The sequence below is a fragment of the Oncorhynchus clarkii genome, chromosome 17 (assembly GCF_045791955.1).
Source record: "Oncorhynchus clarkii lewisi isolate Uvic-CL-2024 chromosome 17, UVic_Ocla_1.0, whole genome shotgun sequence".
Classification (NCBI taxonomy): Eukaryota; Metazoa; Chordata; class Actinopteri; order Salmoniformes; family Salmonidae; genus Oncorhynchus; species Oncorhynchus clarkii.
Genome location: NC_092163.1, coordinates 20855510 through 20881497, shown reverse-complemented (window position 1 = coordinate 20881497; position 25988 = coordinate 20855510). Strand labels below are relative to the sequence as shown.

The 25988-nt window shown below is 44.6% G+C and overlaps 1 protein-coding gene across 4 annotated transcripts in view; it reads left to right on the top strand.

Moving 5' to 3' along the window:
- The window catches only part of LOC139370494 (probable helicase with zinc finger domain), a 62627-nt gene that overhangs the window by 24382 nt on the left and 12257 nt on the right, over positions 1 to 25988 (top strand). For all 4 annotated transcript variants that reach the window (XM_071110013.1, XM_071110010.1, XM_071110012.1 and 1 more), the window contains 11 exons: positions 536 to 714; positions 3228 to 3346; positions 10599 to 10744; positions 11450 to 11597; positions 12697 to 12880; positions 13690 to 13918; positions 16809 to 17082; positions 21695 to 21746; positions 22897 to 23084; positions 25373 to 25595; positions 25731 to 25813. In XM_071110013.1, coding sequence (XP_070966114.1) covers positions 536 to 714; positions 3228 to 3346; positions 10599 to 10744; positions 11450 to 11597; positions 12697 to 12880; positions 13690 to 13918; positions 16809 to 17082; positions 21695 to 21746; positions 22897 to 23084; positions 25373 to 25595; positions 25731 to 25813 — 1825 coding nt within the window. The remainder of the gene's footprint in view (positions 1 to 535; positions 715 to 3227; positions 3347 to 10598; positions 10745 to 11449; positions 11598 to 12696; positions 12881 to 13689; positions 13919 to 16808; positions 17083 to 21694; positions 21747 to 22896; positions 23085 to 25372; positions 25596 to 25730; positions 25814 to 25988) is intronic.

Below are 25988 nucleotides of genomic sequence, written 5' to 3'. Positions count from 1 at the left end.
TGACTTCTAGCCAGACCCCATGTTGCAGTGAAGGCCCAGAGGGGGAAACAAATGACTTGTTACACTTGACTGATGGCCTGATACCAAGGGCTGTGTTGGGAATCCCACTGTAATCGCCATGTAATTGGGCTATCAGCCAATTTCTCCCGGGGCTTTGTGTGCTTAGCCAAGTGAGGAGGCCGTAAGTGTGCATGCTGAAGGCGATACCCAGACAGTTCTTTACGCCCGCTAAACCCTGTGGAGTCACACAACCCCGTAGGGAATGAGACCAGATGCAACCAATGGAGTGAGATGAAAATGTCAGGACAGTTGCAAAATGCTAAAAGTATGAAAAGTTGAGATGTTGCTAATTTGTGTCACTACTTGTCAGTTGCAAGTTCAGGAATTAAAATGTCAAATAAATAAATAAATACAATCATATTAAAACCAGTAAATAGATACTTCTCAAAGTAAATATCTGCTACTTTTGATTTTGTCGGCCCAGTTTGTCTGGAATTAACCATCCCGCTGTGTCCTCTCTCTCTGCCCCCCCCAGGGTATACTTCAGGAACCGCTGGGTGAAGACTGTCCACCCGTTGGTGCAGCAGTACTGTCTGATCTCTAACACACAGTACACTTTCCAGATGCCCGAGAGAGAGGACATCCTCCGGCACCGCGTGGTGGTGGTCACCCTCAGCACCTCCCAGTACCTCTGCCAGCTGGACCTGGAGCCAGGTGAGTGGCTACCCGCTGACGTAGCATATACAGCAAACGTATCATACACAGGTGCGATAACTACTTGACACAAGGAGCTGTAATAGCCAGGAGCAAGTGAGCAATGCAACTGCAAACTGCCTGTTGAAATGGCTTAGGCTACATGCACATTTTCTGCGTTTACCAAGCAGTTTTGTTTTAAGTCAATGGAATGACAACGGGGCCTTAAAACGATCCAGACACCCCACGTCCCCGTAGCTACATGACACATCTCAAACCCGCCCCAGCGCGCCTTTAGATCAGCCGCCACCCCTTCCCCGTAACGGCAGGAGGCGGTGGAGAGAGGAAAGAAGTCATTTTAAGATGGAGTTAAAAAGACGATGAAAACAAACCAATTTGTCAGCGGCGAGCTAATAACCGTCTCTAATGTGTCAGCGGAGGGCTTTGTCTGTTTTTTTAGGAACACCGTCTGCCTGTATTGCATGCACTTCACTTTATTAGCCCCCCCCCCCCCTCGCGTTTCATCTGTCTCCCGCACTCGCTGTTGATGAAAACCGCCGACAAATGAGGCAATTGGGAGCCCCTCCCACTCCTTTGTAGTGATAACAAATCACCAATGCAGTACACATGTTGATCAGGTTGCGTTGACTCATCTGTTTTTGTTTGGGCTTGTTCATCCCCTCTCCTTCTCTATGGGCCAGGCTTTTGGCAGCCAATGGTTTGTCTGTGTGTGTGAGATGACCGAGAGAACTACATTTTTCTCCTAAATAGTCTACCTTCTAACACCACCGCACCCCCCAGGGCTCTCCTTCCTCCCCCAGCTCAGGCCAAATTCCACAGCCATCGTTTGACATATGATGATAGCGGGTATGGAGAAATGCAATTTGTCCCCTGGTTCTTAGACGGCCCAGTAAGGCATGTGCACAATTAAGTACAGCCCACCCCCCTTTCATGTCCGACTGCCCCCGATCATTAACAGAACCTGCCTTCCTACCCTCTTACGCCCAGCCTCGGTACATTACAGACCCTTACGTAATTGTCACTGTACATCCTGTACATCCATTCCTGTCCATTATACGCTGTTTTGCCTATTTGAGGGTGGAGCTGTGGCGCTAGCTTCACCTTAGGCTGGGATTAGATGGCTGGGTTAGAGTTGTTAATAATGACTCCTATGACAATGGGAGGTGAATTTATGGCACTTTGGTGTCTTTGTAGACTCTTAACTGACATACAGGGTACACAAACAGCCCTACTACAATATATGGCAAAATGTGCTTTATATTTAATCTCTTGAAGTGCAACTGCAGTTCCAACGCTCAACATGAATACAAACTTTGTTGTGCATTTTGCAAAATAATTTGTTGTAAAGATCAATATTGTAAATATGGTCTTGCACTATACAGAACGTGAATGCATTCCACTCCTGTCTGGTTTTTAAAATGTATTCTGAAGTATGCTAGTACTTAACATTAAAGAGAAATCCATGAAACCCTCTAACGCCCTCAATTGATCCGTTTCTCCACCACCATACTGTACTATTCTTGTGGAAATATTGCGGCGTTTGGACGCGGCTGTACAGTGGTTGTTTCTTCCACCTCTCCCTGCCTGCTCTGCTCCGACAGTCCTCGACTATGCCGTTTCATCCTCATGTGCCAAGCAGCGTTTGAGCCTTTTTTTTTTAAATCAGGGTTACCGCTCGATACCTTTCAAACGCCTGCAATACCAGCTTTAGTGTGTATAGCGGCTACTGTCTGAAGTTGAGAAAGAGACGGAGAGATGTGGCAGAAGACAGGCCCGCATTTATCTTTTTCCTGTATTATTATTATTTTTTATTTTTTTATTTTTTTTTGCTGTCTGTGCAATCACAATGCCGGACGGACTAGAAACCAACAACAACAAAAAAAACAGTCTGTACATAACCTTCTCCTCATGGACTGAGAAATGTTTGAGTATTTTAAATCCGGGATGCCACCTCTCAAACCCTTTCAAACGTCAGCAAAACCAGCATTGGTGTATAGTGGCTACTGTTGAAGATGGATAGACAGAAGTGGTAGAAGATAAACAAACCTTTTTTGCTGAAACAATAAGCACAGCTCAAGTAGGCCTACAAGTTTACTGAACGAATAGTATATGAGAGCATTCGTCATTAGTTTATTTGGGGTTAGAAAGTTAATGTTTGTCAATTTTAATATTTTAAAGTGCATAGCACTAGTCACAAATAAGACCATCGCATTGGGAACGTTGGACCTCGATCCAAACTGCAAAACTACATAGCAGGTCTATACCACACGATATCGAAATCAATCATTATCCAATGAGGTTGTGATGTTACATGTGTCATTTGGTATTACCGATGGCATTCACCATAAGCACCGCCACAGAACAAGACATTGCTAAAGTCTTGAACTTGCTAGCCTGCAATGACCTGTGCACCGTTTGTTTCAAGGTGTCGAATGAATCCTCACCTCGTGGTAATTAATGGGCCATCTAACGGTGCTCTGACTGAAATGGTTTGTGTTCTTCTGTGTCCGCAGGGCTCTTCTCTCACATCCTATTGGACGAGGCGGCCCAGGCCATGGAGTGTGAGACCATCATGCCTTTCGCGCTGGCCAGCAAAAGCACCCGCATCGTGCTGGCTGGAGACCACATGCAGGTAAAACTGCGGTTTAGGATGATGTCATTGGTTTGAGCAAACTCTGACCTTTTTGAAAAAAACTCTCACTGTAACTCCTTTTTTTTAGGGTCACAGAGTAGAAAAACTTGCAGCCTTACTTGTATTCTCTCATGCAAATGACCTCCAAGTTCTGCAGGCCTTTGCCAAGCCATCAAATAAAAACCAGTGTATCGCCAAAGTCCTTTACATTTCCGTGTGCTTTGGACTCCGTCGTTAGCCTGAGGCTAACTTCACGTTGGCCGCGAGTGAAACAGACAAAGGAAAGAAAGAACTTGGCCGAGAGAGCATGTTTACCATTCACAGTCCAGTCAGACGAGGTAAACGAAACTCCCCCTGTCAGTCAAGCTTTGTGGAACACTCCAAAGTAGCCTCTCATTTCCGTTTCTTTTTGTGTTCTGGACATTGTGTTTATTGACAGGACTAAGAGGCATTAGATGAATAAACCCGGCGGGAGTTTAACCATACGATAACGGTTGTAATTATTTTCCTACTCATTCTTGCGCCCTCTCTCTCAGAAGGAGCAACGCCTCGAAACATGCTAAATTCCCTTCTCCTGCCTTTCCTCCTGCCATTTTCTTTCTCTCTTGCTCTCTCTCTCCTTCTACATCTAAATATGTTGCACATTGTCTGTGCGCTGCGTGTCTGTTACTGAGGAGGATTTCTTTGCCCCTCATCCTACTCTTCTCTGTTATCACTGTTCATTATCGGATGTTTTTTTTGTCTCGCAGCTGAATGAAGTAGGCTGAGAATAGTGAATGAAGGTTCACGGCTCCTATTGACTTCAGGTCTTCTATTCACTGTGTGGGCCTGGTTCAGCCAGGCTTTTAACATTTCCCCTGAGACTGGGAGGTCCAACCTTGAGCTAAATTACCACAAACACAAAACAATCTAGTTCAGCCAGTGTCAGATTAGAGATAATTGCGGGGGGTTTTGTGTGTCTTAAGCGCATCTTAATCAAATCAAACTTTATTTGTCACATGTGCCAAATACAACAAGTGTAGACCTTACCGTGAAATGCTTACTTACAAGCCCTTAACCAACAGAGCCGATCAAGAAATATTTCTATAAAACTGAAGTAAAAAATAATAAAAAGTAACACCAATACAATAACGAACCTATATACTGGTGGTACTGGTACCGAGTCAGTGTGCGGGGGTACAGTGCAGTAGCAGAGAACACAGTCTATAACTTGGGTGACTGGAGTCTCTGATTTTATGGGCTTTCCTCTGACACCGTCTATTCTATAGGTCCTGGATGGCAGGAAGTTTGGCCCCAGTGATGTACTGGGCTGTTCGCACTACCCTCTGTAGTGCCTTACGGTCAGATGCCTAACAGTTGCCATACCAGGCAGTGATGCAACCGGTCAGGATGCTCTCGATGGTGCAGCTGTAGAACCTTTTGAGGATCTGGGGACCCATGCCAAATCTTTTCAGTCTCCTTAGGGAAAAGGCTTTGTCGTGCCCTCTTCACGACTGTCTTGGTCTATTTGGACCATGATAGTTCGTTGGTGATGTGGACACCAAGGAACTTAACTCTCATTCCGCTCCACTACAGCCCCGTCAATGTTAATGGGGGCCTGTATTATCCTGTACTCTATGATCAGCTCCTTTTTATCTTGCTCACATTGAGGGAGAGGTTGTTGTCCTGGCACCACACTGCCAGGTCTCTGACCTCCTTCCTATAGGCTGTCTCATCGTTGTCGGTGATCAAGCCTACCACTGTTGTGTCGTCAGCAAACTTAATGATGGTGTTGGAGTCATGTTTGGCCACTCAGTCGTGGGTGAACAAGGAGTACAGGACGGGACTAAGTACACACCCCTGAGGGGCCCCAGTGTTGAAGATCAGCGTGGCAGACATGTTGTTGCCTACCCTTACCACCTGGGGGCGGCCGGTCAAGAAGTCCATGATCCAGTTGCAGAGGGAGGTGTTTAGTCCCAGGGTCCTTAGCTTAGTGATGAGCTTTGTGGGCACTGTGGTGTTGAACGCTGAGCTGTAGTCAATGAACAGCTTTCTCACATAGGTGTTCCTTTTGTCCAGGTGGGAAAGGGAAGTGTGGCAGATTGAGATTGCGTCATCTGTTGGGGCGGTATGCGAATTGGAGTGGGTCTAGGGCACATATGTCAGAGTCAAGGCCCGCGGGCCACATCCGGCCCGCAAGAAGGTTTTTTACGGCCCCTGGGATGATCTTGATTTATTATTAGAACCGGCCCGCAGCAAGCCGGCAGCCCGCAGATCTTTTACACGCACCAATACTACATTTCCCACAATGCAAAGGTGACGCACCGAGCAGTAGGCTGCTTCATTTCAATATTTATTGGCACAGCAGTCGTCAGCATCACAGTAAAATTAACTTTCAGATACCCATCAAAAATGGCAAAACGGAAGGTGGATACTGAGAACCGGGGGTTTCAAACAAGGTGGGAGTCGGAGTATATGTTCACGAAGGTAGCTGGAAAACCTGTGTGTCTTCTGTGTGGAGAAAGTGTGGCGGTACTGAAAGAGTATAATCTGAGACGACATTATGAAACGAAACACGCGGACAAAAACAAGAATATGGACATGGAACAAAGGCTACAAAAGGCAGAGGAATTAAAACGAGGCCTCAAATCTCGACAGGCTCTGTTCAAAAAAGCCAAATCACAAGGCCAGGCTGCTGTCAAGGCCAGTTTTATTTTGGCAGAAGAGATCGCTAAATCAGCCCGGCCATTTACGGAGGGGGATTTCATCAAAAACTGCATGATTAAAGTTTGTGACGAAGTTTGCCCAGAAAAAAGGCAACTCTTTTTAAATGTGAGTCTGAGCAGAAACACCATTGCCGAGAGAGTAGACCAGTTGTCCATCAATCTAAAAGAGCAGCTTGTGAAAAAGGGAAAAGATTTTATTGCATATTCCTTGGCTGTGGATGAGAGCACCGACATTTCTGACATTGCCCAGTTGTCAATTTTCATCCGCGGAGTGGACTCCAACCTAAGCGTGACAGAGGAGTTTTTGGCTTTACGTCCTATGCATGGCACAACTACGGGGCATGATTTGTATGAAGAGGTGTCAAGATGTGTAAATGAGATGGAGCTGCCTTGGGAAAAACTCGTGGGTTTGACAACCGACGGAGCACCTGCGATGTGTGGACACAGGAGCGGACTGGTGGCGAAGATACGGGAAAAGATGCAAGAGGAAAACGCGACAGGTGAGCTGACAGCTTATCATTGTATCATACACCAGGAAGCGTTGTGCGGTAAAGCCTTGAAAATGGAGCATGTAATGAGCATCATCACGCGCACAGTTAACTTTATCAGAGCCAAAGGTTTGAATCACCGCCAGTTCAAGGCATTTCTGACGGAGTTAGAAACGGAGCATGGTGATTTGCCTTATCACACAGAGGTGCGATGGCTAAGCCAGGGAAAGGTGCTTCAAAGATGTTTCGAGCTTCGTGAGGAGATTTGTCTGTTCTTGGACAGCAAAGGGAAAGACACAACACAACTCCGAGACGAAATGTTTCTGTGTGAAATGGCTTTTCTGTGTGACATTACGAGTCATCTGAATGCAATAAACTTGCAGCTGCAGGGTCGGGATCGTGTCATCTCTGATATGTACAGTACAGTGAAGGCATTTAAAACCAAACTGACTCTGTGGGAGACGCAGATGCGGAAAGAAAATTTGAGCCACTTTCCCAGCTGCCAGACCATGAAAGAGAAGCTCTCTACCAGTGCGTTCCCGAGCACACAGTTGGCTGATAAAATAGGTATGCTTGCCGCTGACTTTCGACGCCGATTTGCTGACTTTGAAGCACAAAAAAGCAGGTTGGAACTGCTCGGTAACCCATTTGCTGTTGACGTGGAAAGCTCACCACCAAACCTCCAAATGGAGTTGATTGACCTCCAATGCAATGATGCACTGAGGGCAAAATATGCGGCAGTGGGTGCTGCGGAGTTCGCCCGTTTCCTCCCCGGCACAATGCCCCAGCTGCGCATCCAGGCTGCTCAAACGTTGTCTATGTTTGGCAGCACATACCTGTGTGAACAACTGTTTTCTTTGATGAACCTGAACAAAACATCACACAGAAGTCGACTTACTGCTGAACACCTCCACTCAATTCTGAGGATTTCTTCAGCTCAGAGCCTTACCCCGAACATTGATGAACTTGTGGAAAAGATGGGACACCACCAAGTATCACCCTCAACCTCAAACAAGTGAACATTACTGTGCAATCACATATTTAGAGTTTTTACTCAGTTCAAGTTTAAAAGTTAAAATTTAATATTTGTTTTCACTGCATGTTACTTCTCCTTAAACAAAGTGTTGTTTTTGATTAATAGATTTTTGCACTTTATTTTTTTGTATTTCAATCCAATTATATTTTAAAAATATTTCAGTTGAGTGGATGATAGAAAATTGCTATTATTGTTTTTTCTTTGAAGTAAATTTAGCCCACTTTTGCTAAAATAGAAAATATAGTCTACTGATGGTGCCTTGAATACCGGTTTCTTTCATTTAATGTTCATGTTATGGGGATATTTATATAAAGGAAATTTGTCTTTTGTGTCTGTTGAAAATTAAAGATTACTGACAGAGCCATAAGAAAATATTGCTTTATTTATCTGATCATATTGTAATATATTTGTTAGGTTTTCAGTAGGTTCAATTAGGTTCACTAGACTATATGCGTCATTTAAAAATTTTTCAATGAACATTCGAACAGTCCGGCCCTCGTCTTGTAGCTGATTTTTTTATTTGGCCCTCCGTCCATTTGACTTTGACACCCCTGGTCTAGGGTGTCCGGAGGAGGCTCTTGATGTGAGCCATGACCAGCCTTTCAAGGCACTTCATGGCTACTGACGTGGGTGCCACGGGGCGGTAATCATTTAGGCAGGTTACCTTCACCTCCTTGGGCACAGGGACTATGCTGGTCTGCTTGAAACATGTTGGTATTACAGACTCGGTCAAGGAGAGGTTGAAAATGTCGGTGAAGACACTTGCCAATTGGTCCATGCATGCTTTGAGTACACGTCCTGGTAATCCGTCTGACCCCGCAGCTTTGTGAATGTTGAGCTGTCTAAAGGTCTTGCTCTAATCGACTACCGAGAGCGTTATCACACAGTCGTCCAAAACAGCTTGTGTTCTCGTGCATGCTTCAGTGTTGCTTGCCTCGAAGCGAGCATAAAAGGCATTTAGCTTGTCTGGTAGGCTCGCATCACTGGGCAGCTCATGTCTGGGTTTCCCTTTGTAGTCTGTAATAGTTTTCAAAGATGCTGCTGAGGATGTCTTTCGGAGCTTTAACTATTTTATTATTTGTTATTGTTGCATTGTCGAAGGAACCTGCAAGTTAGCATTTAGTTGGACAGTGTATACTAGAGGTCAACCGATTAATTGGAATGGCTGATTTCAAGTTTTCATAACAATCGGAATCTGCATTTTTGGATGCCCATTTATATTTTGCAATCCATGACGAGACTGCGTGGCAGGCTTGACCACCTGTTACGCGAGTGCACGCAGCAAGGAGCCATGTTAAGTTGCTTGCTAGCATTAAACTTATCTTATAGAAACAATCAATCTTAACATCATCACTAGTTAACTACACATGGTTGATGATATTACTAGTTTAACTAGCTTATCCTGTGTTGCATATAATCAATGCCTGAAGTTGTCACTTCTCTTGCGTTCAGTGTAAGCAGAGTCAGGGTATAAGCGGCAGTTTGGTTTGCATGGCTCGTTGCGAACTGTGTGAAGACCATTTATTCCTAACAAAGACCGTAATTAATTTGCCAGAATTTCACATAATTATGACATAACATTGAAGGTTGTGCAATGTAACAGCAATATTTAGACTTGGGGTTTCCACCCATTCGATAAAATACGGAACGGTTCCGTATTTCACTGAAAGAATAAACGTTTTGTTTTCGAAATGATCGTTTCCGGAGTTGATCATATTAATGACCAAAGGCTCGTATTTCTGTGTTATTATATGATTTGATAGAGCAGTCTGACTGAGCGGTGGTAGGCAGCAGCAGGCTCGTAAGCATTCATTCAATCCGCACTTTCCTTCGTTTGCCAGCAGCATTTCGCAATGCCTGAAGCACAGCATTGTTTGTGACTTCAAGCCTATCAACTCCCGAGATTAGGCTGGCAATACTAAAGTGCCTATAAGAACATCCAATAGTCAAAGGTATATGAAATACAAATGGTATATAGAGAAATAGTCCTATAATAACTACAACCTAAAACTTCTTAACTGGGAATATTGAATTCTCATGTTAAGAGGAACCACTGGCTTTCATATGTTCTCTTGTTCTGAGCAAGGAACTTAAACGTTAGCTTTCTTGCATGGCACATATTGCACTTTTACTTTCTTCTCCACCACTTTGTTTTTTCATTATTTAAACCAAATTGAACATGTTTCATTATTTGTTGTTGCGATTTGTTGAGACTTAATTGATTTTATTGATGTATTATATTAATTTAAAATAAGTGTTCATTCAGTATTGTTGTTATTGTCGTTATATATATATATATATACACACATACAGTGCCTTGCGAAAGTATTCGGCCCCCTTGAACTTTGCAACCTTTTGCCGCATTTAAGGCTTCAAACATAAAGATATAAAACTGTATTTTTTTGTGAAGAATCAACAACAAGTGGGACACAATCATGAAGTGAAACGACATTTATTGGATATTTCAAACTTTTTTAACAAATCAAAAACTGAAAAATTGGGCGTGCAAAATTATTCAGCCCCTTTACTTTCAGTGCAGCAAACTCTCTCCAGAAGTTCAGTGAGGATCTCTGAATGATCCAATGTTTTGGAGCCACAGGTCAAAATATTTTCAATTCGGTTGGACGGGAACTTATTGATTTGGAGCATTGCGTTGTCTACACAGACTACGTGACATGAGCTGTCGGAAGAAATTGATTTAGCCTTTTTGAGTGCAGCAAGATGTCTGTTCCACAAGACTATGTACAGTATCTGAAACCAAAGTAGATGTAGAATGAATTTGGATCAAAACAAATATTGCCACTAAACATGTACAGCTCCAGTTTTTTTTTTTTTTTACTACAAATGCAGAAAAGACCACTCTAGTCAGGCTATATCACCACCTGCACACCCCTGTTGCATTGAAAATAAACTAAATACAAATAAATTGACTATGTTACTCAAGATTAATTTTACTCAATGCTTTTGGGTTGCCCTCACTTCTCTACCTCCATCCCTCTCTTTTCCTCTTTCCATCCCTCCAGCTCAGTCCGTTTGTGTACAGCGAGTTTTCTCGAGAGCGGAACCTGCATGTGTCGCTGTTGGACCGGCTGTACGAGCACTACCCAGCCGAGTTCCCCTGCCGCATCCTGCTCTGTGAAAACTACCGCTCCCACGAAGCTATCATCAGGTAGGTGTGAACTTTTATCACACCACCAGGAGGGGGTGGGAGGAGGAGAGCGGAGGGAGGGGAAGGATGGGGAGATGGGGAGGGCGGTACAGTGAACGCATCATTAAAAAACACTCTGCAATAGTGATGGTGGGAAATTGATAGTTAGAATAGTTTGGATGAAATAACATTTGACCCCGACTCAGCAACATCGTTTAAAAATGGGAGATTTTATGCAGGTAGGAGACTTGACAGAGTTGATAGTCCCTCTTGGCTGTTGACAGAAATAGAAGCCCAATGTGCACTCGGAGTCCCATGACCACAATGTTAATTCTCAGATGGGGATGCTGAAATTTTTAGGTGGCGGTTTATGAAAGAAGCCTACGCGATGGGTTTGAAGTGGTTTCTCCACTTTATTAAAGTGGTTTTGTTATTTTCTATAGTTGAGATGTTCAAATGCTTTTCACTCACACACATTTATATTGGGGATGCACATTCTTTACAAGAATCTCGAAAGTCACTAGGAAAGGCGAGGACCGTGTGGAATGGAAAACTAACCAAACAGACGGCACCTTTTGTCGAAGAATAGCCACAATGCACCCGACCGTATCCATATACAATGCACGCCCGTTCAACCATGCCTTTCTCAACTGACACCTGTCGCAACTGTGACATTTGGGTTGACCCACTGATGTTAAGTCTCCCACCCTCCCTACCGACCTTCAGCTACACGTCAGAACTGTTCTACGACGGGAAGCTGATGGCCAGCGGGAAGCAGCCGTCTCACAAGGACTTCTACCCGCTGACCTTCTTCACGGCGCGCGGCGAGGACGTCCAGGAGAAGAACAGCACGGCCTACTACAACAACGCAGAGGTATAAACCCTTTTATTCCCCGTACGCCACTGACTTAGGACTGCAGCGATAGAATGAATTGGTTAATTGAATGTTGATGCTAATAGTGCGTTCATGGTGAATTGAAATGGTTAATCATTCAATGGAATTGACTTGAAATGCACACGCAGACAAAATACAGTCAACATTACTGTGATGTATTACTTATGCCTCATACTATTTACTGCACTTCACAACCAGACAGGTATTTGGAAAATACCTAAATGCAAATTCCTCATGAAGCCCAGCATTCAAAACCAGGCACTCCAGCCACTTTGAAATTCAGAGGTGCCTCTGCTAAATCTGAGGGGAAACTTGCTAAGTTGACCCCTGAACCCAGCTGACAGAAGCTGCCCAATTAAATTGGACCTAGTCCTATCACAGCGCTGTGCCAACCTGTCATAGACGCCACAGGAATTACCCTGCCTCCCTTTGATGATACTGCACCTGTGTCAAACGGCTCGGGACATTAGCATAATGTCATAGGTTTAGGTTGCCTTGATTATGTGTGTGTCCTGTTTGTCTGCTGATGTGACGTCTGGATTCTCCTAGTTTTTTCTTCTTCTCTCGGCTGAAAAGGCCCCTTGAGCAGCTGTCATTTCCACCGTCTCTTTAGTTCTGCTTTCTCTTTGGTGGTTTTAGGCCCTGGTTAAGTACTTTGATGACTCGTAAATAATGGCAAAAACTTGATTAAAATTGACTGTCTCCTGTGTTGCCCTTGTAAAGATTCAATTGACACCAATAGAAGATGGAAAGGTTTTTGGCGGGAGGCAACAGAGCTAGGCAGGACGCCCTGCCTTCCAGGACAATTGTTTCTATCCAGCTCAAAGGACAATGAAAAAGCACACCACCTTGTAGTCAGTGGGGACTGGGGAGTAGGGTGAAGTTGCCCCTAGACACTGATCTTGGGTCAGTTTAGCATTTCCCCCATTTATGGTTAAGGCTAGTATTGGGGGAGGGGAAGCTGATCTTAGATCTGTACCTAGGGGAAACTTCACCCCGGAGAGATGTCGGTTTTTAGACATGATCTATGAGAAACACTGGCACTTGTAACCAGTCTCTCCCTCCTGTGTTACCCGAGGTGTTTGAGATCGTGGAGCGGGTGGAGGAGATGCGTAAGAAGTGGCCGGTGGCGTGGGGCAAGCTGGACGAGGGCAGCATCGGCGTGGTGTCGCCCTACGCCGACCAGGTATTCCGCATCCGCGCCGAGCTCCGAAAGAAGAGGATGCACGAGGTCAGCGTGGAGAGGGTGCTCAACGTCCAAGGTGAGAAGAATACTTTGTTGATCCATTTCCTTACAGTTAGATTTGTGTTTATTTCATTTAACTTATGACACTACATTCCACTGTCACCCATGGCACAGACGGCCATTTGGCACACATTTGCTGTCAAATAGAATAAGAATGTCAACACTGCAATCACAATGGAATTGTAAAGCTCAAATCCCATATTACTCATACACAGAACTTTCACTGTGGAACTTTCCCGTTCTCCCATTTAAAAATATTTTTGGGGCATTCTAAGAGAGCCAGCGATTTTAAAGTGTGACCCTTCCCGTTTCTACCCGACATCTCAGAGATTCTCAGTCTCCCAGTGACTGTGTGTGAGATGTGAGGCCGGGGCAGTTGGCAGCAGCACTTCACATCCTCTCTCCTAACGTAGTCTGTCTCTCATCTCCGGGACGAGGCTAATGCTCCCACTGGCAACACACACTCTCTCTTTCACACACACACTCCCAGCCATACGCTGCTGCTTCCAGCTCGTTAACTCTCTCATTAAGGAGAAGATGCAGCGATCAGGACGGGTCTCGCAACACACAGCTGTCTCTGTTTCTCAGTGTGGTGTTGGTGTACAGTACACACACACACACACACTACCTGGAGTTTGAGAGGGTGTGAATAGTGGTGTTTTGTATTGCAAACGCTTACGCTTTATCATGAATAATTTCTGACGTAATTGGATCGTATTTTGGGTCATGACATGAATGATGTCAGCGCCTAGTCGAGGTACTTGGCTCATATAATGGTTATAATGTAACCATTATAATGTAACCCCCCCCCCACACTCTCTCCAGGTAAGCAGTTCCGGGTGCTCTTCCTGAGCACTGTGCGCACACGGCACACCTGCAAGCACAAACAGACGGCCATCAAACGGAAGGAGCAGCTGGTGGAGGACTCGACGGAGGACCTGGACTACGGCTTCCTGTCCAACTACAAGCTGCTCAACACGGCTATCACTCGCGCCCAGTCCCTGGTGGCCGTGGTGGGAGACCCCATAGCGCTCTGTTCGGTGGGCCGCTGCAGGTATGAAAAACAGATCAGGAAGTGTTGTTGTCATGGGTTAGGGCCCTGTTTTTGAATACTTAAATGAATCCTTCCTTGAAGACATCCCTGATCTGACATGACATGTATTGCTCTTGACTGGGTTTGAAATCTTACTGTTTTCATGTTCCAATACATGTTCTGAAGTCTCACAGTAAATATGTTACGCGTTGCTGTGTGTGTGTGTGGGGGGGCACAGTCAGTGTGCCAGCTGTGCAGGAAGGAGTAGCAAAGTGGGGTTATGTCTCCCTGCCAGGCAGGCTCGCTCTACCTCTGCCCCACACTCATTCACACACCCTCCCCAAGCCCTCACCAATGCACGCCCGCGGAGTGTCCGCTTAGGATGACATCATAACGCCAGGCCCTGCCAGAGCCGTTGACATCAGCAACGTGCTGTGTTTCTGGGGTGTGTTTGTTTTGATAATGCTGTCATATTGTAGAAGGGGGCACTACTTTCAGAAATCATATTTTAGGAGTTTAGTTTTTCTCCAATGGAACTGAAATATGAGGGGGGGGGGGTATTGAATTTGGTGCAGCTATTTGTGACCTAAGGAGTTCTCATCTCTGCCCTGAATAGAATTAAGCCAAAATCGACACTTTGCCTAGTTCTGTGTTGATTACGTCCAAATATTTTCCCCATATTCAAAACATCTTCAGATTCTGCTAGCCCATTCCCCATTACACACACACACACACCCGACCCCAGCTGCAGCCCCTCTCTCCTGTTGCTATGGCAACTGTTGAGCGTCAGCCAATCGCGGCATCCGGCTGCGGCAGTTTAGAAAATGTCTCCCCCAGTTAAATCAATGGCGCTAACGAGGAAGAAGCTCTGTTTAGATGGACTGTCTTAATGCCTGGAGAGGGGAGGGAGACTGTCATACTGTCACCTTTAAAAAGAACAGACCAGTGGACTGGTCATGGCCCCATAGAGTAGGCTGCACAGTACATGCGCGTGTGACGTGCATACACACTCGCTCATACACGTTTACACTCAAGCAAGCATTTGACACACACGTGGAGGGTGGGTAAGAGGAGCATGAAAGCGAGAGGGAGAGATGATTGGGGTGTTGACTCATTTTTGATATGTCACAGATCCCCTCCCTCCCCATGTTGGTAAGAACACGGCATTGGACACACACTCACACCACTCTGCTGTGCCTGTCAGATAAAACAGTGGGTAGCCACAAAGGTTAAGCGGTCTGACTACAGAGAGCGGCCATAGCAGTTCTATATACACATATACCCCTCCACAGTGAAATGTCACCAGGCATGTTATGATCTCTATCTTTTTAGACGCTTCTATTATTGCTCACGTGATCCACACTGAGCGTCACTTGACGTGTGGAATACAGTCGCGCTCTTGATAAAATGCACATTGAATAAACAAACAAGTTGGCAGTGAACTTACCAATTCAGATTTGTTTTACGGTTTGTGTGCAATTGATAGAATTTGGGCTTGAAACTCAGAATGAACAGATTGTAGTCAGAACAGTAGTCTCTGTCCATGCTGCCCGTTTGGGCTTGATGTGGGTCATGGAAGCGATGCCTTGGAGTTGAAATGGAACTGACCCTGTTGGGGAGTAGAGTGATTCTCGCAAGCCTGCGTCATAGTGATGCTTTTTCATAGAGACGTCTACTCTAGATACGGTCATTTTCAAGTCACAAACTCTGAGCCCTTCTTTGAATATTTCTCGTTGGGTTTGCGACGAGTATGCAGTGTCATTTGAAAGCACCCGTAGCTGTTGCACAATGGTGATGTAAGGGACAGTTGTGAATAGGAACCCGTCTCATTTTGATGACGTAATTTCACAAAGGGGACAGTTGTGAATAGGGGACAGTTGTGAATAGGGACCGGTCTCTGTTCCTTAATGGGCTGACAGCTTATTTTCCCCTCGGTCGCAGGTTCTGCAGTTAATATGCAAATCTGTGAGTAATTTCCGGAAATGTTTGTTCACCCGGACATTATGCAAGCTGTGTCGTTTCCGTACACACTTGTATACACACACACACACAAACATGCAAATCATAGACACACACACACACGGTCTACTCGTCAGAACTGAGCTGTTATGAACATGCCAACCCCACTAAAGACATTTCTTTTCAACTTCATTTGCTTTGGTGTTGCTGCCTACAATAGGCCTTTTTTAAATGGACCATGGTTTATTCATTTATGCTACAGTACATGATTTGGAGTCATATCTACCGTAGTGGGTGGTTTAATAATTGAATTCTGAAAGTAGGAGCCTTTCACATGAAGATTCTGTGCAAGATATGACTTTTTGTTTTATTTCAACTTTATTTTGACATCGTCTTTTCCAGATGAGCCCTGGATAGCACCCCAATACACATTCAGCTGCACATTCATGCACACCCTTAAAATACACATTATTATACACAATAATACACGAAAAGCAAAACAGAATCATGAAAAACAGACATTATTCAGTAAAGATGTTCCTTAATAAGTCTGAAATGCCCTAGAGGCACCAATTCCTCAAATTTTAAAGCGTGTTGTAGATCGTTCCACATGTAAGGTGCAAGGAAATTTCAGGTTGATTTACCTAAAAGAGTCTCCAGAGTTAACCAACCCTGTGAACGGGTTTGATAACTTGTCATTTTAAATCTTAACAGTGATGTTAGGTAAGTCGGAAGTTTGTAGAGCAGGGCTTTGTAAACAAAAAGAGCGTAATGATGTGATCTACGTGACTTCAAACTGAAGAGGGGTGGGTGTGTGTGTGTGCACTATGCATTTCTTGAAATAGTAATGACTTAAGTTGGCGTGTGAACGAGTGTGCAACCGCTCGTTCGAGAGTCGAGATGAGAGTGGCATGGACATGCATGCACTTTATCACTCCCTCTCCTCTCACAGAAAGTTCTGGGAGAAGTTCATCTCCATCTGCCACGAGAACGCCAGCCTGCACGGCATCACCTTTGAGCAGATCAAGGCCCAGCTGGAGGCCCTTGAGCTCAAGAAGACCTACGTGCTCAACCCGCTGGCGCCCGAGTTCATCCCCCGCGCCCTGCGGCCCCAGCCGGCCCAGCACCCCCATCATCACCAACACCATCACCAACACCCACACCCCCAGGGACACACGGCCATCAAGCAGCCCCAGCAGCAGCAACCGCAGCAGTCTCCCCCGAAGGTAAGTGTGTTAAGCCTGGGGGAGGGGTGGCAGAGCAGCTGGGCACTTGGGTCTTGGGGCTATGGGTCTTGGGTGTGGATATGTACTAGGATACTGAAGGCTGGAGGTACTGTGAATTGAGGTCTTTGTTGCACTAGGTTTTTGTGTCAAGAACTGCAACGCTGCTGGGTTTTTCACACTCAACAGTTTCCCGTGTGTATCAAGAATGGTCCACCACCCAAAGGACATCCAGCCAACTTGACACGACTGTGGGAAGCATTAGAGTCAACATGGGCCAGCATCCATGTGGAACGCTTCCGACACCTTATAGAGTCCATGCCCCAACGAATTGAGGCTCTTCTGTGGGCGAAAGGGGGTTCAACTCAATATTGGGAAGGTCTTCCTAATGTGTTGTACACTAAGTGTATATTAAGTGAACCGTGATGAGAGAGAGGGCCGTCACAATTACCTTATAACCGTGTAACCGACAGTTATGGATGAAGACCGTCATGGAAATAAACTAACCATAAAAATTGTATTTATTTATTATAATTTTGTGTCAAACAAGCATCTGATTGAATACAGAACTGACGGGCATTCGTGCATTTGAGTCTGTTTCTGCTGTAACATGGACTCTACAACATGATAAAACTTTGTTGCTCGTTGCTGATACAATCAAGTTGTAGCAAACAAGTCCTGGTTTGCCTAGGCAACGCCCCCTTCCTGCAGCAGCACATGCAGTCAAGCGCGGAGGAGAAAATGTCAGTCTTAACAAAAATAGGATAGGACTGGCTACTTCAGAGCCTAGTTCCTCTTTAGGTTTCTTCCTACAGTAGGTTCCTGCCTTTCTAGGGAGTTTTTCCCTAGCCACCGTGCATCTGCATTGCTTGCTCTCTGGGGGTTTAGGCTCTGTTTCTGTGTAAGCGGTTTGTGACAACTGCTGTTGTAAAAAGGCTCTCATTTGATTTAGATATAGTGTTTTGGTGGGGGGGAATGCAATCATTTGTCACAGCCCTAATGAGAGGGATGCATGGCTCTGGCTATCCAGCGTCTTTGTCTTGGTGGTAGTAGTACAAGAGTACACTCACGTAGTCAGTGGTTTTAGGGCTCAAGGAATGAATCTTATTTTCAATTAAATTAACTTCAGTTCAATACAACGTAATTGGTTCTCTCGCGGGCCTTTTGGGAAAAAAATTTTTTTTTTGTGGTTGCAGCAACAGTAGTTTCCTGTCAAGTAAGTCCTCTAGGTAGTTTTTATTATTATCGCAAAACAGTGTTTTTACTTTTCGAAAGTGTTTTATTTTTTTGTGTCTCACCCTGTGAAAATGTTAACTGCTAACTCTTTCTGCTGTCCTCGCTACTGGCATAAAGGTGAACTAAATCACCACAGCTGCCAAGCCCCTCTATCGCTCCCTGCGTCTAATGAGGTGGATATCCACATCTCACATACGTGCGTGCAGACAGTCGCGCGCACTTCCGCACACACTGGCACGCATATACTGGCTCACACACACACACACACACACACAGAGTGGGTTGGTTACAGGCTCTTACTATTTTTAAAATACTACTCCAAACAGAAAGGTCAGTAGTAAGCCTCGCTGTCTCCTGCCATGTAGGGCTGGGCGGTAAACAGTATCGGTATTCATTCATGGACCGGTTTGGATATTTACTTTACCTTCTATAACGTTGTTTTAATGTCAGAAATTAAATGTTAAATTATTCAGTAATGCCTCAAAAAAAGGATGATAATCATCTGTTTTTGCCAGTAATGGCTAACAGTTATACTAGTTAACTCGCAAGCACAACAGTCAACTGAGGACAGACCCCCAGAAATTGTCTGACTGCCACTAGTGGTGGAAGTAAGAATTGCAGTTGACACTGAGGTTACAAAGTCATATAGAATAATTATTCTCGTAAAGGATTTTTGGGGGGTACTAAATAGAGGAAATGAATGCAAGAAATTAAGAAATGTATAAATGCTTGAAGAGAGAAAATAACTATGCAAATGGAAACCATTGGTTGAGTACCAGAGTTGAAGTCAACCAAAGAGGATTTTAAATCTCTTATCAAAAGTCCTACAAGTATGACCACTTCACTGTCAGTTTAGTCCTATTCTTTATTTTTGGTTGGTTGAACGCTATAAAGCAATCGGAAAGAGAAAGCCTATTGGGTCGGCAGGTAGCCTAGTGGTTAGAGAGTTGGACCAGTAACCGGTTGCAAGATCGAATCCCCGAGCTGACAAGGTAAAAATCTGTCGTTCTGCCCATGAACAAGGCAGTTAACCTACTGTTCCTAGGCCATCATTGTAAATAAGAAGTTGTTCTTAACTGACTTGCCTAGTTAAAGGTTAAATAAAAACATTTAAACCACTTAATTTGTTGCCGTGCACTAACTTTTTTTATTATTCACCAACGAATGGTATTTTGGCCATATCGTATGACATACACATACATTCTTGTATACACAGTGCACATACTCAAATGCCAACTTGCACCTAGGCGCGCGCACATACTCACATGTGACAAACACACACATCCTTACAGGGAGTTTCACCTCTCGTCTGCTACAGTTGACACTCAAAGTATGTTTTCCATTCTGCCCTCACCAAAACAAAGACTTGCTGTAATCTATCTTATGTATGTTAAAAGGCTGCTGATAAAAGCATCTTCTAGAGACACTGCTGCAGAGAAATGTGGCCAGACCTCTTGTTTGCCATCTTGTGTGAGCTGACTGATAACCGTGTGTGTGTGTGTGTGAGAGCGCGTGAGCCGGTCTTGATCAGGTATTCATCCTCCAGGTGCATCTGACATTGCTGTCACTTTGCGTAGACTCGTTCCGAGCTCCCAATATCACTGGTCCAATATGGCTGCTAAGTAGGAAATGCTGCTGCCATCACCCGGTGTCCCCTGGTCTGAAGGTGTCCTCCAGCTCTGTCTCGATCTCCCTCTCTAGCTGTGTGGCACTGGTCATCTGGCCTGGCATAGACTTAGAAGGATCTATGCCAGGCAGATGCAATGGAGCTATCATTAGCCACTGTATTGCACCTGTGACAGAGGTTGGCTTGGCAGGAGTGACATTGAGAGTAGAGGTCGACCGATTAATTAGGGCCGATTTTAAAAGTTTTCATAACAATCGGTGATTTGGCCTTTTTGGACGCCGATTACATTGCAATCCACGAGGAGACTGCGTGGCAGGCTGACTACCTGCTACGCGAGTGCAGCATCAAAATGACCTTGTGGCTGCAAGGAGCCATGGTAAGTTGCTAGCTAGCATTAAACGTATATTTTAGAAAACAATCAATCTTCACGTAATCACTAGCTAACCTAGTAATATCATCAACCATGTTAACTAGCTTGTCCTGCGTTGACTTTATTTAACTAGGCAATGTTATATTTAATAGTGAAAGACTCTCACTTTTTAATAGTTTAACACAACTACAAGAAGCATTCCCTGAGTGTCTAAACCTATAAAGGGAACCCAAACCAGCCATCTAACCTATCATGCGGCGCATCCCTCCCAAGGGAAACCATGTCAAGTGTTATCAGTTAACACCAACACCTAGGGGGACTGCGTGCCTCAGCTCGGCTACGCTAAGACACGCTAAAGTCGATGATTGTGTACATTCCTCCGTGCATCAATAATGCAACAGGTTTCAATACACCGAAAGTAAATTGGATCGAGAACTTCCATGTTGTTGGTCACATAACAATCAATGTCAGACTTCGTTGTTGTTTGAAAATAGATACGGCCCAACGTTGTGAGGGCGTTAAAATGGAACCTGGGGGCACAGAATTGCCTCTCCCTTCTGTATGGCGAGCAAGAGTGAGTGGAGATGGAGAGATAATTAAGACTTATTGGTGCGTGCTTGTGTAAGTTGCGTTGGGAAAAAGTGTCTGCTAAATGGGGTATTGTGTTTGCTTGCTCACTCCAGTTAGTGTCAGTCCTCATTAGCAGAGAAACTGATGAAAAACGTGCGTGGTGTATGCTAGCCTTTTAATACAGTAATAATGTAAGGAAGCGCTTCTGTGTGCGACCATCATAACAGCAAAAGAACACCCAGTTCCAGCTGAAGAGTTTATTAAATGACATGCCAGTGTAGGATGGACATTTTTCAATGAGCACAGAATTGGTCAAATTTATTTTAAATAAGGAAGCGAGGAGTGGGAAAATAGGAAACCTACGGCGTTTTGATATCTTAGGGCCAGTAGTATTTCTGCCCACATGACTTGACTGCATGAAAGCGAAAGTAGGCGAAGAACTCAAATGCAGGATGTTTGAAATGTGTTGACCCATTTGCTTATTCTTTCTATCAGCGTTTTCCCTAATTCGGTCACGTTAGGTAAAACTCCTGGCCCTAGACTACTATAGCTGCCTCCCTCATGAATCCGCACGGTGGCTTTATATTCAAGAGCTGCAGTGAATGCATTATCCTCCAAGAGTGTTATTGCCTTTTTAGATTCAACAGGGTTGGCTATTTTAAAGTATTTTGGAAGCGTTAACCATGTAGCCATTGTGACATATGTTGGCCATCGCCTGCCCACCGCTTCATATAGGGAGCCTTGCACTCCTCCACTTCTCTCGCTCCAGCACTTTCTAAGGGTGCCTCCCTCTCTCTCTCATTCTCTTCCAGGGGAAAGGTCAACATGCGAACCACACGGAGCACTTCCCACCTGAAGGATTTGGTGAGTGTCCATCTTTTCTCTTCCTTCCATCATCTGAGTGTTGACTTGTCTATTTGTATCCACTTCGGGATACTCTTTCTGGAGTCCACACGAATCCCAATACAAACCACTCGCACACAGACAGAAACAGTTACCACTGTTAGTGTAAGGGTGAACAAGTCAAGAACACCATACTCTAGCTGTATGTAGTTTGAGGCTGAAGCACTGTCCAAGTCTTAAACTTCCATCTCTCCACAAACATACTCAAAATGTATTATTCATAATACAGGAAGGACGCCATATTTCTTTATTTTCCATTGATTGGATTCACTTCTCAATGGTTCACGTTCCACTGGGATGTGAATATTCACTATTAGAGAGCTGTAGCACAGAGCACATTGTACCCTGCTGTGTAGGAGCTCTGTCACCATGAATCTAGTCACCCCGTATGAAGAAAGCACCAGGCGCGCAGGGGAGAGATGGACAGGAGGAGGAAGGAGGCATATTGTGCCATCCCTTTAGACAGAGAGCTGGAGCGGCGAGAACAGGGAAGCGTTCCAAGAGTACCGTCGTAACAGTCTACATGTTATTACTCTCATCATCGCAGTAATCACTGCCAGCATAATCAACATAATCATGCAACAGAACAGAGCCCCCCGTCACCATCCTGTCCCCCATCACCCACCCCGACGTCAACGGCAGAACTTTAGGCCCACAGCTACTGTGGCAGTTTCTATGAGGTTAAATGTTCTTTATCCCTGTCTGGGGGTCAAGGAATTATCCTTCTAGCTAGATCTTCACAGGAGCTGTCTACACTTGAAGACCAACATGGTGCAATTGTTGTTGTTAAAAAGAATACAATACAGTATTAAGTTAAGACATCTTAAGTACCAATTGTTTGAAAATACAATAACTTATTATCTCATGGGGAAATTAGCTTGGTCTGCATAGGCACAAATAACACAGACCAAAACAGTGATTTGGTCTAGATAATAAAATCCTTAGCAACAAGACTAGCCACTGCTGAAATTAATATCACATGGGAGTAGCAAATCATTAGCAGATATAAACTTTTATGTTTTATTCTACTCTTCTACTTCTAAGAGTTGCACATTGTTAGCAGATATGAACTTTTATTTTCCTCTTCCCTTCCTCCCCCAACCCTCTCCAGTTCAACCCAACCCCGCGGTGTTGATGGGCAACCCTATCCGGGCGTTCACGCCGCCCTTAGGGGGCACACCTGGCGGCATGGGCAAGTCCCCCAGTCCCGTGCAGAGGATAGACCCCCACACGGGCGCCAGCATCCTCTACGTGCCCGCCGTTTACGGAGGAAACATGGTCATGTCCATGCCACTGCCCGTAAGTATACTGCTACTGGGAATTGTAGTTGTTTATTGTTGAGGGAAGACTCAAAATGTGTGGGTTTTGGTTTGAATTCATGCATTTTTGTAAGTGTGTTACTTTGAGTTGGAAATCAAATCAAATTTTAGGGGTTAACTGTGTGCGCAAGAGCATACAGCGTACTGTACACTCTTATGCATGCTAGCACACACACACTGACTTACACAAGTCTTTCAGTTGGTGTTCGTTCTTGGTCTAAATGCACTGTTTATTTGAGTTTCAAAGAAAACTAGATTTCTTTGGGTTGTAACGTGATGAATCAGTCGAGGAAAAAACACGGACCCCTTATGCAATACTGCATTTAATTCAGACTTGTCAGTTGGGCTGTGGTGTTACGCCGAGTTGTTAACGAAAACTCAGCAGCGCGTAACGATTGCTAATAGTGTCAAAATCCCCATAAGCTTGATTGCAAAATGTTCTTTTTCTGTTTGGGCCCTCGGTCTCCGTCCGTCTCCTCCTTGTCTGAAAACAAGACAGAAAACAACACGTTAATTGAGAATAATGACTTCTGTTAGTCTGAACATTTTCAGCTCGGCCCGCGGGGTGATATTTCATGCTCGTTATTCCTCGTTCAGTAATGGAAAGAAAGTCAACTCTCTCCGTCTAACCCAACCTAGGCTGTTTATTTTCCCATTAAACCATAATGGCACAGGGCTGATAGAATGAGTTGGTTTTTTTTTAATCAGGAGTATGATTTGCCACGGCAAATAGCTAAGTGTCGACACACGGAGGGGAAGACTGTTTAAAATGATGTTCTCATTAGATACATGGCATCCTTTTTTCTGTTTCATCATTTTGGGAAGCAGAAGATTGTTTTACTGTTTTCAGGGCCCTTTATATTTGAGGAGGATTTTTTTGTCATACTTTTTTTTGATAAATACATTTTATATAGGAGTTAGTTTATTATATGGACCATGCAAACAATCGGAGAGCCTTCATTCCTTCGCATACCAATGCCTCTTTTTTTGGGGGGGGGGGGTGAGTGAGTGAGTGTGCTTTGTTCAAAATTACCTTTTTTAAAATGTTCATTGTATTCCTGCTCACTATTGTCAATCAATTTGCACCCACTGTAATAAAGGGATATGTTTCACTCAACCAGTCGGTCTGACAGGTGGCAGAGACCGATCCAACATCAAACTGCTCTCCCTCACCGAAACAGATGAATATTTTAACACACTGTCTGTTTCCTCCGACCTGCATCAGCCACTGTGCTTTTCACATAGACCATCTGCACATGGGGGGGGGTTGTGGTATATAAACCAGTTTATAATAGCAATAAGGCACTTCCCTGGGGGGTTGTGGTATATAAACCAGTTTATAATAGCAATAAGGCACCCCTTGGGATGTTGTGGTATATAAACCAGTTTATAATAGCAATAAGGCACTTCCCTGGGGGGGGTTGTGGTATATAAACCAGTTTATAATAGCAATAAGGCACCCCCTGGGGGGTTGTGGTATATAAACCAGTTTATAATAGCAATAAGGCACTTCCCTGGGGGGTTGTGGTATATAAACCAGTTTATAATAGCAATAAGGCACCCCCTGGGGGGTTGTGGTATATAAACCAGTTTATAATAGCAATAAGGCACCCCCTGGGGGTGATTTGATTTGATTTGATTTATAATAGCAATAAGGCACCCCCTGGGGGGTTTTGGTATATAAACCCGTTTATAATAGCAATAAGGCACTTCCCTGGGGGGTTGTGGTATATAAACCAGTTTATAATAGCAATAAGGCACCCCCTGGGGGGTTGTGGTATATAAACCAGTTTATAATAGCAATAAGGCACCCCCTGGGGGGTTGTGGTATATAAACCAGTTTATAATAGCAATAAATATCTTCAATATGCTTAAATATCTAGCATGGTAGTTCAGCTCGACGCATCAAGGCAAGCTGCGTTCACTCTTCAACACAGTATCTCCTGCATATGTATTTACTTGTCATTTGTGAAAGTCTTAATGCATTTTACTAGGATGTCCATGGGGAAAGAGGGATCATTGCATAAATTGGCCTAGGTACCAAGATCACTCTTTAGGAATGAAATGTTACCTAGACTTGCACTTATTTGGTTCTACCGATATTTTAATTTATTTAACAGGGAGAATGCACTGTAGTCAACATTTTAGAATGAACTTCGATAGAACACCACTGGAATTAGCTGACCTGCATCCTGTCAAGCCTGTCTGCTCTGACTAGGTGTATTGCATGGATTGATTTATATTGACTCGTATTGATGTGATGTCCAGTCTGTCCCCATCCAGTTGCCGTGGCCTGGCTACCAGAACCGCTTTGCCATGGACCCACGCATCATGAGCCACCAGGCGGCCATGGCCTACAACCTGAACCTGCTGCAGGCCCAGAACCGGGGCTCGCCCATCCCCTACGGCGGAGTCACACACCCCTCCCCCTTGGGCGTGGGCCAGCAGACCAGTCCCGACAAGGAGCTTCAGACTGATTCTGTCAGAAACGGTGTGTAGCAAATAAGTTGAAGTGCTTTAATGTGGAAATTGCTAGAAACTGTGTGAAGTTGGTGTCTTAGCACAGTAACTCAAACACAGCACAGTAGCTGAAAAGTTGCCTGCATTTTTGAACCCCCCCCCCCAGGTAAAATGGACGGGTGTGCAAAGTCCGAGCAGAGTCGGCTGCAGACACCAGAGAGGAAGACCTCGGAGATGAAGGACAAACAGGTATGTTGTTGACTCGCTCTGTAGTCACGCTGTGGGCTTAGTTGGTGCTTTATCACAATGAGAAAAGGGACTTTTACTAGTCTCCATTAAAGCCTCTATTTAGCAATAATTCAAATAATACATGATTTCAAAGAGGAGTGTTTTGCTCACGTATTTACAGAAATAAGTATTGATA